Genomic DNA, 12,277 nt, shown 5'->3' with positions numbered 1-12,277 from the left:
CAAGCCTTCCAGAAGCAGGAAAAGAAGCAGATATCAAGGCCTGGAAAGCAAGAGTTGTAAATAGAAATGATTTCAATGTTTCACAAATTCATGAGAGGAGGATTCTAAACCTGATACAAGCAGAATTCTGTTCCTGCCACTCCTGTATAATCTGATAGCTGGCAAGAGCCACTTGAGATAGTTCAGTTGATAAAACCTAAGGATTTCTTTATTAAGAGCATAAGAAATCAAAATGAACCTGAAAACTTTGAGATTTAGCTGGAGATGTTTCTCTTCCTTCCATGTGTGTGTGTGTGCGCGCAAGGAATTTAATGCCCTTCCCTGCGGTGTTTTTGGTAATGGGAGAGCATCTAATCAGGCAGGGGGGTTGCGGGTAGATGCCACCTTCCCTCTCCCCTGATTGTCCCTGACAGGAAGGCCCATGGACAGCCTTCCTGCACCAATGCCTGTTGAGGCCCTTAAGTGGGCAATTAAGGGCCTCATCCTGCGACTGCAGCATTCACCCAACGGCAGGCGGGGAAAATATCTTGTGGGAAGCCCAAAAGGCAAACCCTATCGGAGTTGTTTGCGGGCTTCCTGTGGGGTGAGGTGGGGAAGGTGAGGGAGCCCTCTTTCAAAGTGCTTCTTGAGGAACCCAGCATTGGGAAGGCTGGAGGGGGGGGCGGATGTAACCCATTGAGTGCCACACCCCTGACATTGCTGCCGATCCCTGTCCCCCATGACCCCCAAACCATAATCCCCCTCCTGCCATCAATCACTTGTGGCCTGGTCCACTCAGCGAACCTGGGCCTTGGATGTGTGCATTACTGGCAGCAGTCACCACCTCCCCGATGGTGCTGCTGAACAATGAAAAGCTGCCAGCCTCTGATTGGCTGGCAGCTCTTGGTGGGCGAGATTTCCACTCCCAGGGTCCTTGATCCCAGGGAATGCCCACCGCTGCCGAGTTAATTGTCACTTAATGTGGTAAGCCTTCCCGAAAAGAGGCAACACGGATCTTTCACCAGCTCTCTACCCAGCAGGCAAGACCTCTGTCGCATACATTAAATTCTGCCCTGCCTGTGTGTATGTGTGTGTGTGTGTTTCTTATGAGCGGGTTTAACCAGTTTTTGTCAGTGTTGTGTCTGTATGTGTGTAACTGATGGTATGTTGCTCTAGCTAAACTAATGTCCCTGTGTTTATTGCTCTAATCTTTCTTGTCTAGTGGTAAAGTGGACAATTTATGTACTACCATGCACAGTGAATGACTGGGAAGGCAAGCTAATGCAGAAGCAGCCACCTTCAATTCAGTTCAAAGACCTTATTTATAAACTGTCTATTTTAAGGAATGCTGGTGCAAGTACATCAGGTCTGTGTGGTAAAATAAACTGGTTTATTTTGGTTCTTGAGCTGTTCTGACATTTGAAGCATGTTTTTAAGCTTATTCGGCATGTTTTGTCAGTGCTTTCAAAAATTTGGGAAGTGGGACACAGGTGCTAGGTCTGGGTTGGAGGAATTCATATGGAAAAGGAGATGGGCTAGGTTTGAGAAAGCACAGGAACGGAAGAGCTTTTTGGTCACTTGACCTTCATAAAAGCAATGGTTTCATCTACATTTTTGTAACTCTATAATCTTCTGATTATTTTTCTCTCTTTCAGTTTTGAATTATGAGAATGTAGTGGATACGGGTTCAGAAACAGATGACGAAGACAAGCTTCACATTGCAGAAGATGACAGTATTATTAATGCCCTGGACAGAGATTCCAGTCCAGTGACTATGCCCAACCACGATTCTTCCCCACATGGAAACCAAGTACTGTTGCCAAGGGAGGACGAGGAAGGTGAGAAGAGGGACTGCGGCACAGAACACACCTGGCACAGCAGGGAGACACTACCAGTCTCAATAGACGGTACTGGTAAGTCTGGCTTCTGGACTGCTTATTGGATCTTCACTCTGGAAATATTAAAATATATGAGGTTGTCCGTAACGCCAAATTCTTCATTCTAATTCATTTGACTCAACATGCTGGTTAGGCAGAGGAATGTGCTACAGATGTTTTATGTTCTAAATGTTACGCATTACGTGATGATTCAACCATTGTTAAATATGTAATTTGGTGGCACCCTTCAAAAGCCAATGTAGTTCTATAATCCAGAGGTCAAACTCGTAAAAGAGCTCTGCTGTCAGTTTTATGAATCTTGTACCTACCTGATGTGTTGAGTTTAATTAAAGAATAACATTGGGGAGTAGTGCAGATGCAGTTATTGTTGTTTAATTAAAGCGAAGGAACATTACTTTACCATCTTGTTTAAAGGTTAAAGTTTAACACTGCGTTCTGGTTGCTGTGAGGTGACATTAAAAACTCCTTACACTAATTCCTGTCAATCGAAGATCTGCACACTAGAGGTGCAGAATGGAGGTCAGCGCTACCTCCATTACGGCATGCTTAAAGAAAATTTCAAACAAATTACAATTCCAACTGTGACTTTGAGCTCAACATACTTTAAAAGCAAATGTTAAAAAAACATTTATTTTTATTTATTAAATGGCTACAATTTTATTTTCAAGTTATTTGCTGGTGCGCATCTGCTTCACATTTTCTGTATTCACAGAATGCCATACTATTGATTCCAATTTATGTCAAAGAGCAGTCGAAAATAAAATGCAGGATAATGCCATTCTCCCAACATTTACTTTAAATCCACTCTACTTATTGGTCTATTTGTTTGCTGAATGGATCATTCCAGACTGCAGTGCCTCATCAAAGTATTCTAATGACAGTCCTTCATGAGTTTTGCCATATACAGTATAGAAAACAAGCATACAAGTACCAAGAAAACAAAACCAGGCTCTTAAGAGTCAAGGAAGCTGCCTTTTACAGATCAAACAGTTGCAAAGAATAATCATTAAGTTGAATGACTTGTCTTTATTTCTGTTAATTTTTGATTTTTTTTGTTGGAATGGAGATTACAGATGACATCAGCAAGGGAGTCAGTCTGGAGGAATTGCTGAGCCCTAGTGCAAGAGCAGAATCAGTGAGAATGAACACAGCTGACATGTACATTAAAGCACCCAACTATCTGTTAATTGTGTTTCCTTAAACACTCTGATTCCACAACTCCTCCAGAGCTCCAGCTGGTATTATCAGCATTAAGTGGTAAAATCATTTTTTAAAAACAAAACTATTTTTGGATTTTTTTTTTAAGGGATATGATCTGAGACCTTTTGAGGAGAAGACATTGCCCAAGACTGCGTTTGTGGATACAAAGTTGCTTAGCCTGTTATCAAGCTTTGCTGGGGAGTCCTTAGTCTAAAATACAATAGGATATAATGGGCTGGATTTTATGCCCCCCCCAGCTAGTGGGTTTGATGGCCAGGGGGGGCATGTAAAATCCAATGGATGGTTTGGCTGCTGCCTACCCCCCTGCCCCAGTCACCACTGCAATTTCATCAGCGGTGGGGGTGATGCTAGGCGCTCCATCCCCCTGTGGGCCAATTGAGGCCATTAAGTGGGCCATTAATGTCTATATAAGGGCCTCATCCCACCGCTGTCAGGATTTAACTGACTGTAGGAGAGGTCCACCCCAAGCAGCCAGCCTGGCAGATTTCCCTGTACGGGCTGGTAGCAGGCGGGAGTCTCTCCTTAATGGGTCCCCTGGACCCATGGGAGGACCCCTCAAGGTGTTACTCCCTCCAGGCTCTTCTGCCCCGCCACTGCGCCCCCCCCCATGACATCTCAAACTCTGCCCCCCACCACCCCACTCACCGGGGTTTGGCGAGACCCCAAATGATCCAGAGCGAAATGTCACCTCAAGCCACGAGTGCAGTATTGGCATTGGCCACGGCCTTTGGTGGCACTGCTAGTATTGGAGAGCTACAGGCTTCTGATTGGCCAGAAGCTCTCTGAGGTCAGGCTTCCTGTCCCTGAGGGGCAGGAATCCCACCTCTAGTCTATTAACAGCCAAACTGCACAGCAGCCTTTCTGCTGGGTGGCTCGCCCCGACCTTTTAGCTGGGGGCGGGGTGGGGGCCATGAAACCCGATAAAATTCAGCCCCATGCGTACAATTGGGTGTGGAATGAAATAGCAATTAGCAAGCACCTCATCGACCAGGCTGTAGTCATATCTTCCAATGAAAAATATAATTCGGCTACAAGAAATTTCAAAAATTCAATTATTGTTGAATGAGCTGATATCTTTAATGCTAAAACTAATAGATCTCTAGTGGTACTACTTTGTGGTTCATCAGAAGAGACTTTTGCTCATATAGAATTACATGGAGTCTACAGCACAGAAATAGTCCACTCGGTCATGTAGGTCAATGCTGATGTTTATATTCCACACAAGCCTCCTCCCACTTCAATAACCTCATCTTGCCTTACCCTCAAACCTTAACCTTATGTATGCATCAAGCCTTCCCTTTAGTCTGTCAATGCTGCTTGCTTCAATCACTCCATGTGGCAGTGAATTCCACAATCTCACCATTGTCTGTCACTTTCTGTTGTTGCATCTCCCGCTTTCTTTCTCCCTATTTCTGCTCTATCTCTTGCTCGCTCTCACTAGTTCTGCTCTATCTCTTGCTCGCTCTCACTAGTTCTGCTCACTTTCTTTCTCTTTCTGTTTCTATCTCTCTCCCTTTTCACCTCTTCCACTTCAGGGAGACAGAATGATGGGAGGTAGAAGGCCACCATTTGGGCGAGAGCTTTAGACCGGTAGATTCTGGGTTGGGGGTCTCCAGATTGGGACAAACATTTGGCTAGGACTGCAGGTGAGTTTTGCAATGCTGGGTTGACTGAGAGAACTGGCTAGGGACTCAGGCTGGGCATTGGAGAGAGAACATGAAACAAATCTGTGGGCATGCGTTTGGGAGAATAGTGGTTAGTTGTAATGATAGACATACAAACCATGTAGCTTAAACTGTTATACCCAGGCATAACATGTGATGTGACATTGAAAATCCTGACACCAGGAATAAGCATAACACCAACACTCAAAACTTTTAATATACTGTACATAAATCATGATGATTGTCATAGCTATGCGTTGTCAATCCCATGATTGCATTACTTGCCCGGAGGTTGATTGTGATTTGTATTAATTTGTAGGAGCTCGCAAGTATGTTTGGCTGGTCTACTGTTTCTGACACAGCACATGGGGACCTAGCCAGGGTGAGTACAAGGTGCTCCACCTGGCTCTCATACTGACCTTTCTGCCCTCGGCCTCCTGCAGTGTTCCAATGAATCTCAAAGTAAGTTTGAGGAACAGCACCTAATCTTTCGATTAGGCACTTTCCAGCCTTCTGGGCTCAACACTGAGTTCAACAATTTCAGACCATAATCTTGCCCCCATTTTGTTTCCTTTTTATTTGCAGGTTTTGGTTTTACTCTCGTCTTTCTCTTGTTTTTGCTTTGAGATGACAGCTGTTCATCGTTCTGACACTGACACCTCCTCTAGACACATCTTTTGTTCCTTCACTTGTCCCATTACCACTCCCTTTGGCCCTGCACCCCCAACTCTTTTGTCATTAAATCTCTCCTTCTGCCTTCCGCCTTATCACAGACCTTTCCTTTTGTTCTTTTTTCTGCCCTCCCCCCTTTCACTTGCTTAAAACCCATTGCATTTCTAACTTTTCCCAGTTCTGATGAAAAGTCTTTGACTTGAAGCATTAACTCTGTTTCTCTCTTCGCAGAAGCTGTCAATCTGCTGAGTATTTCCAGCATTTTCTGTTTTTATTTCAGATTTCCAGCATCCACAGTATTTTGTTTTTGTGTTTGAGTACACTGACAGTGCCAGTGCTGTGATTCTTGTCCTATCTGAACCCCTTAGGTTTGTGACCATTGTTGAACTGTCACCATTCAATGGTATATCTATATACATATTTTATATATATATATATATAATGTATATATATGTATGTACACTATTTGCTGCTGTGAGACTTTAGATAATTCTGATCCTGATCCTGTTTTACAATGGACGACCTATCAATGTCAATACAGAAACATTCAATAAGAATTGAAAAAAAAACTAATTGACAAGGAAAGTTCCAGATTTAATCAACCAGGACCATTTTAATTGGCCATAATGCTCCTGGCTGAGCAGGCAAAAGGTCAGCATAGATTCCAGCTTCTGATTGCTACTCTTTAGGAAAAAGTGGTCCCAATTTTGTTGCACACCTATCTCTGAGTCAGAAGCTCTGGGTTCAAGTCCCACTCCCACTTGATGACCAAGGAAAGTGTGTTCATAATGCAGTCAAACAGGTTAAGTATCAACTTGTAAATCCTACCAATCTACACCAATGGCAGGTGGTAAAAGCCTGAGAGATTCCTGGTCAGCCATCTGCAGAAGGCAACGGCAAACCGCTGCAGTACGCTGCCAAGAATAATCATGGATCAACATATCCATGGTTGCCAATGCCCTCTCAGGGCATGGTACCTAAGGAGGAGAGGTGTAGGTGCACTCTGACAGCCACAATATTGGAGGGGGCCTTCTGATGGGTGGCTCAAGCACCTGCCTGTCTGTAGTGATAGGCCCTTGAAATGCACTTTGGTCCCCAGTTGGAATTTTGAGGTTCAAATAGACAGTGCACACCCATTTGGCCCAGCAATGATTTCAAAATATGGCTCACATCTTTTTTGATCTAGTTGTGAGTTTAAGAATACCATGGCCTACCGCCAGCCTGTGCTGTCCCCCACCATGCACCCCTTCCTCAGTCTTACCTGTCTGTGGCCCAGCTCAACATTAGAACCAGCTGTCAACTGGTTTCCCAGCAAGTTGCAGTGGGCAGCCATCAGAGGGGTACAGCTCCCTGAGACAATGTTGATGAGGCCTGAGCCTCTCCACTGCTTCATTAGTCAATCGCCCAAAGATCAAAATGTTTCTCCGCTCACTCATGACCATCAAGTGATGACTGCACGGTCAAACAGCCTGTTGACACAAAGGCTCGTGCTTGACCACTAGCTGCCAATCTCTTGGAATGGACTTGAGCAGGAAAGACCACTTTCAGGAAAGCAGAGGTAAATGAAACTTTTAATTCACGCCAAGAGAAATTATAATTTTCATGACTTAGCTGTGTCACCACAGTAGGCAATGAGGATTGCAAAACTTTTTAGGGGCGGAATTCTACGGCCCTGTCGCAGTGGGGGCAGGGCTGTAAAATGCAGCAAACCGTTCAAAAGTCCATTGACTTCGGCGGGGCCATAAAGCCCCGCCAGTATAAAATTCCACCATAAAATTCTAAACCAGGTTTATAAACTGTGCAGTGTTTGATTTTGCGTCACTATTTGAAGAATGTTCATTAGCTTGCACATGTAATTGCAGCTTATTGATGAGATCTCCAGAAGAATTTGAAGCAGCAAGTCAATAAGTGTAAAGCAAACTATCAAATGGGAGTTGCATCTATGACTACCTGAAAATAGGGAGCAGGTGTCCTTTGAGATATTTCAAAACCTCTTTAAAAAAACAGTGACTGGCAAGGCATGATAGCACATGCACCCTCATGAAGGAGGGATGGGAAATGCAGCTCAGGCTGGATGGATCCATGATTAAGGCAGCCCACCATATTGTACTGTTCCTTAAGTGGCTACTAGCAGAAATACAAGCAGATCACTTCTGCCTTCGCCAAGTCTTACTGGGCACTGTCAGATATCTTGTCCATTTTTGAAATAACCAGTGCCATTTGCTAAAAGGCTTCTACCCATCCAGGTTGCAAGCCTTTCTTCATGTGCATCACCAGACAATAGTGTTTGGGTGTATGACATATTAGTAGCTGTATTAGTATCTAGGAAATGTTAACTTCCAAAGGGAACATTCTGTTACTTTGAACTTCCGGCAGATGGGTGGGAAATGGTGCACAGAAATGTGTACAGAAATCTGGACAGACGCTCTTGGCAGGTGAGCCTCCATGCTCAGAGAGCAAGGAATAAGTCTTAGGGCAGAATTTTTAGGTCAGCGTGTGGGCGCATGCCCGACACGATCGGATGCAAAATCGCGTGAGATGATGTCGGGCAAGCGTCTCAACTTCATCCTGCGCTCATGCGATATTTCGGGTGGCAGGCACGCGCAAAAGTCAGAAGTGCACCCGCCGACAATTAAGAGGCCAGTTAGTGCAATTAAAGTTGTAGTTGTCTCTGATTTTTCGTGGTCTGTCCAAACTTACGGTTGACAGACGGGCGAATCGCCCATGCGGACTTTGCATTTTTCATGAAACCTCATCCAAGGGTGGGATGAGGTTTCCGTTATTAAATTTAAAAAATGCATGGACAGAATTTTTAGCATGTATATATTCAGGTGACTGATTGTGATGCGTGCACACTTTTTTCTGGATTTTAAAGACGTTATTTATTGGTTTTAAAGTCTTCAGCTCCCTGAGGCAGCTCTCTGCTTTCAGGGAGCTTTCATTCAGTGCTCAGCTGCACCTGCACTTACGTCAGCACCCACCCTCCTCCCTCCCCCCCCCACCGCAGCAGCGCTGAGCATCTCAGTGTGTGCTTCACACTGGCTGGCCATTAATTGGCCAGCCAGCCTGAAATCACAGACAGGGGCCGATCGCGATCGGTGGTCCGTTCCCCAGCCGCTCCTGGATCCACCGATCGTGCCTGCACGCCGACCTGAAAATCCTGCCCTTAATGTATTTAGGATAAGATCAGTCTCACATTTAACCTGGAAAGCCCAAGAACATGAGAACAAGAGTAGGCCATTCAGCTCTTTGAGTCCACTCCGCTGTTCAGTTAGATCATGGCTGATCTGTATCTTAACTCCATCTGCCCACCTTGGTGTAAAGTCAAACTTTACATTCTTGCCCAAACAACATCCACACCTGCACACATCACTGGCAGTAGTCACGACACAGTGATCAGGAGCGAGAGCTTTGGCTAATATTTACTCTTCCTAGCCCGGGGGACTACACCATAGTAATATTTCCAATACAACTACATTAAAATCATGGAAAATCAGCTTTATATTTAAGACTATGCTGTAGGGGGTTGCTATATAGAGTTGGCACTGGTAGGAGGGTAACACATCAACACAAAACCTATCACAATATTTGATGTTGCAAATTTAAACCTGTGGATTATGTGCTAGGTGTTGTGAATTTAATAATTCACAATCACATACAGATTTAATTTTTAGGCTCAAAGATATGTCAACATTTTTTTTTAAATTTCGCCGCTCCAGTAAAGATGATTCACAATTACATTCATTATTGCTTGAAAGATTTTTAACTGTTAACAGTAAAGTTAAAATGTAATAAAGAAATAACTGAGTGTAGTGGAAAGATAAATATGTTTAATTAGGGCAGAAGATGATTGCTAAAGGAAATGCAACTCCTACAGAAGGCACTAACATTTTTAAATTAATCTTTTATATTGAATCCCTTTCACATGTCTAATTAAAATAATGATTCCTAGTGTCGTTAACCTTATATATTTTATAATATTTATGCAACCCTAGTCTCTTTTCTTGCAGTATGAATTATATGCTATACTTTGAGACACATGGTGCAAGCTTGGTTGCTTGTTGCAAAAAAACATATCATTCGCTTTGCTACTATTGTGAAGTGATTAGAAGTTTCATATGTACTATATATGCATAGTATATGCTGTGTTCCCCACATTAGAGCAGTGCCTACACTTCAAAAGTACTTCATTGGCTGTAAAGCGCTTTAAGATGTCCAGAGGTTGTGGAAAGTGGTTTATAAATGCAAATCTTGCTTTTATACAGACTATCCTTTTAACTTTGTGGGAGTGTTTTCAGGCAGTAGCACTTTGAGAAGAATTCAGATTATGTTGCTAAATCTCTCAGTTCATGTCCATATCTGAATCTCTCGTTGTGTTAATGCCCCGTGGAAAAGCTCCCTTTCTACATTTCACTGACCTAAAGCTGGAGGCAGTTTGAGTCTTTTTATCTCTCCAAGGTGGCTGTTAAATCTTTGGGTCCTTTCTAATATTCTCACTCTAGATGACTTCAGTTGTCATATGTTAAATCACTCTCATGAGTGAGTCCCAACTCCCCATGCTTATGACTGTCTATCCAGCCGTGAGAGCAAGGTAAGAGTAACAAATGTGGGATAACAAATAGAAAATCCTATCTGCTGATTCCTAGACTGGAATTTGTATTAACTCCACAGGATCTCTCTCAAATCTTTAAAAACAGTAGAACATAACATCGGACTAGGTGGAATGCTCTTTCAGAGAGCCAGTGCAGACTCAATGGGCTGAATGGCCTCCTTCTGCACTGTAAAGATACTGTGATACTGTAAAATATCAAGTGAACAAGCAAATAATCTAACTGATATAATACAATTATGTATTTACAGACGGAAGTATTATCTAACTCCTTAAGTGGAAAAAGCAATAAAGGAGTTGCAATCTAATACAAAGTTGTTCTTTTATAGGTAACCCTTATACATGTAGTCTTTTTCTTTCCTGTAACCTTCCCTGGCTAATCTATTTTACCTTTTCCTGTGAAGATTCTAATCAGCTTGACTTTTCTCAGTACAACCTTTCACTAGTCATCATAGCTTGTTTCGATTTTTTTAAACTGGCATTTGATTTTAAAAATAATTTGCTGTTTTAACCGAACAAATGCTTGTCTAAAAGTGGCTTGGTTCAGCTTACAGTTTAAAGATGAGTTTGATCTGGTCTTGCAACATATGTATTGAATTTGATTGTAACAGTATTTCTCACTGCAGTGGTCTTTCAATGGCATATATGTTGTGATTCGAATTAAAGGAACAATCACCAAGCCAAGTCTGAACAAACAAAAGTACTACATTTGTGACAAAGTGATATTAAAATATTGTTGGCTCTTATGTTTGCAATAAGCTCACTTAGTTGGTCCGATGAGATGGTGGTATGCATTAATTCAAATTATCAAGAAGGGATTTAAAGAATTAGGTAAATCAAGAATATTACTGTCAAAACATCATAGCAGTCAAGGTTGGGAAACACATAGACCTAGAATTTCGATCCCTGCACCTGAACAGTTAAGCTGGATGTCCATCCAATGTTGGGTGTCAGGCCTCATTTAAATCAGCATGGTAAGTGGCGTGTCCCCCCCCCACCACCACCAGCGGATGTGGCAAGCCATTTAAATCTCCATTCAGTTCATTGGGATCGCAATATCCTGCCAGGCAGGAGAGAACGTAAAATCCTGGCCTTGGATATCTTCTCTGCATCATCAGGCAGCTCTCTGGCTAGAGGCTTTGAATATTAGGCCACTGCATCTCAGTGTTGCCCTCAGATATGTTGTTAAAAGGAAAGGAGATGCATTTGGGAGGGGTGTGACCGGGAAAGGGAAGGCAATTGTGAGAGGGCACTCAAGGACGGGAGAACGAGGTTAATGAATATGTCAGCTCTGGTATCAGAATTGAGTTTTTCCACTGCCTCTGAGCTCTCTTCCACACTGTACATATACACAGCACTGTCCAGTCAGAAAATCATTGTCCAAGCTGTTGCCAGTGCTGCTCAAAAACAGCATCTCTTGGTGCACAGTATGGGCAGAAGGGTAAAGAAACATGATAAAACACTGTTTCAATACAAGTATTGGGTAATAGTACCTCAAAAAATACATTAGCCATAAAATATGTAATTGCCAATTATTAACAGACTTTGTGGCCCCAATGATGCCCATTACTATACACTTCTCACCTACCACTGGCAAATAAAAAAACTTATTGTACTGTGGATAGTACATTGTAGATGGTTGAGGTGGGATGAAGATTTGTTTAATATATTTTTAACTGCCAGAGAGTTTTGTAATAATTTTTTTAATAATTTCATTCTGTTGAAGCTGCTGAAAGGAATGTCACCAGATATTTTAACTTGTCAAAACGTTATTACATAACAACTTCCATCCAGGGAGGTGAGGAAGATAGAAAAGTCTTCCAAGGGCATTAATTATTTTCCCCAGATCCTCCATAACAGGGAGATTCTTTGTTTTATTTTTCTCCCCTCTCTTCTTACAGCTGTTGGGTTCCATGAGTGGCTGCTGCCCTCTGATATATCATGCAAGAGGCCATTGTTCACATGTGCATAAACAGGTTACCAGACTGTGGTAGATGTTGCAGCCCAACTGCAGTATTTTGTTCTTCTGCTGTACTCACATAGGCAGCACCAGTAGGGACTCGAGTCCATCATCAAGGATGGAACCAACCTAATTTTTCCTTCTTCAGCCCAGAGCACTTTAGTCAATTGGAAAATAACTTTTAAAAATGTACACTATATTGTGGGGAACAGGATGGAGAGATGGTAAGTGCACATTACTTGGTAGCAGTGTACTGTGCGGACTACTCTTTGTC

The 12,277-nt window shown here is 42.8% G+C and overlaps 1 protein-coding gene across 4 annotated transcripts in view; it reads left to right on the top strand.

Annotated features, from left to right (window-relative positions):
* Positions 1 to 12,277, top strand: part of zeb2b (zinc finger E-box binding homeobox 2b) — a 133,820-nt gene that overhangs the window by 88,173 nt on the left and 33,370 nt on the right. For all 4 annotated transcript variants that reach the window (XM_078552512.1, XM_078552513.1, XM_078552510.1 and 1 more), the window contains one exon: positions 1,635 to 1,892. In XM_078552512.1, coding sequence (XP_078408638.1) covers positions 1,754 to 1,892 — 139 coding nt within the window. In that variant the 5' untranslated portion in view covers positions 1,635 to 1,753. The remainder of the gene's footprint in view (positions 1 to 1,634; positions 1,893 to 12,277) is intronic.

The sequence above is a fragment of the Cetorhinus maximus genome, chromosome 11, assembly GCF_964194155.1.
Source record: "Cetorhinus maximus chromosome 11, sCetMax3.hap1.1, whole genome shotgun sequence".
NCBI classification, from domain to species: domain Eukaryota; kingdom Metazoa; phylum Chordata; class Chondrichthyes; order Lamniformes; family Cetorhinidae; genus Cetorhinus; species Cetorhinus maximus.
Note: the sequence above shows the minus strand (reverse complement) of the source record. Positions and strands in the feature narration are given on the sequence as shown.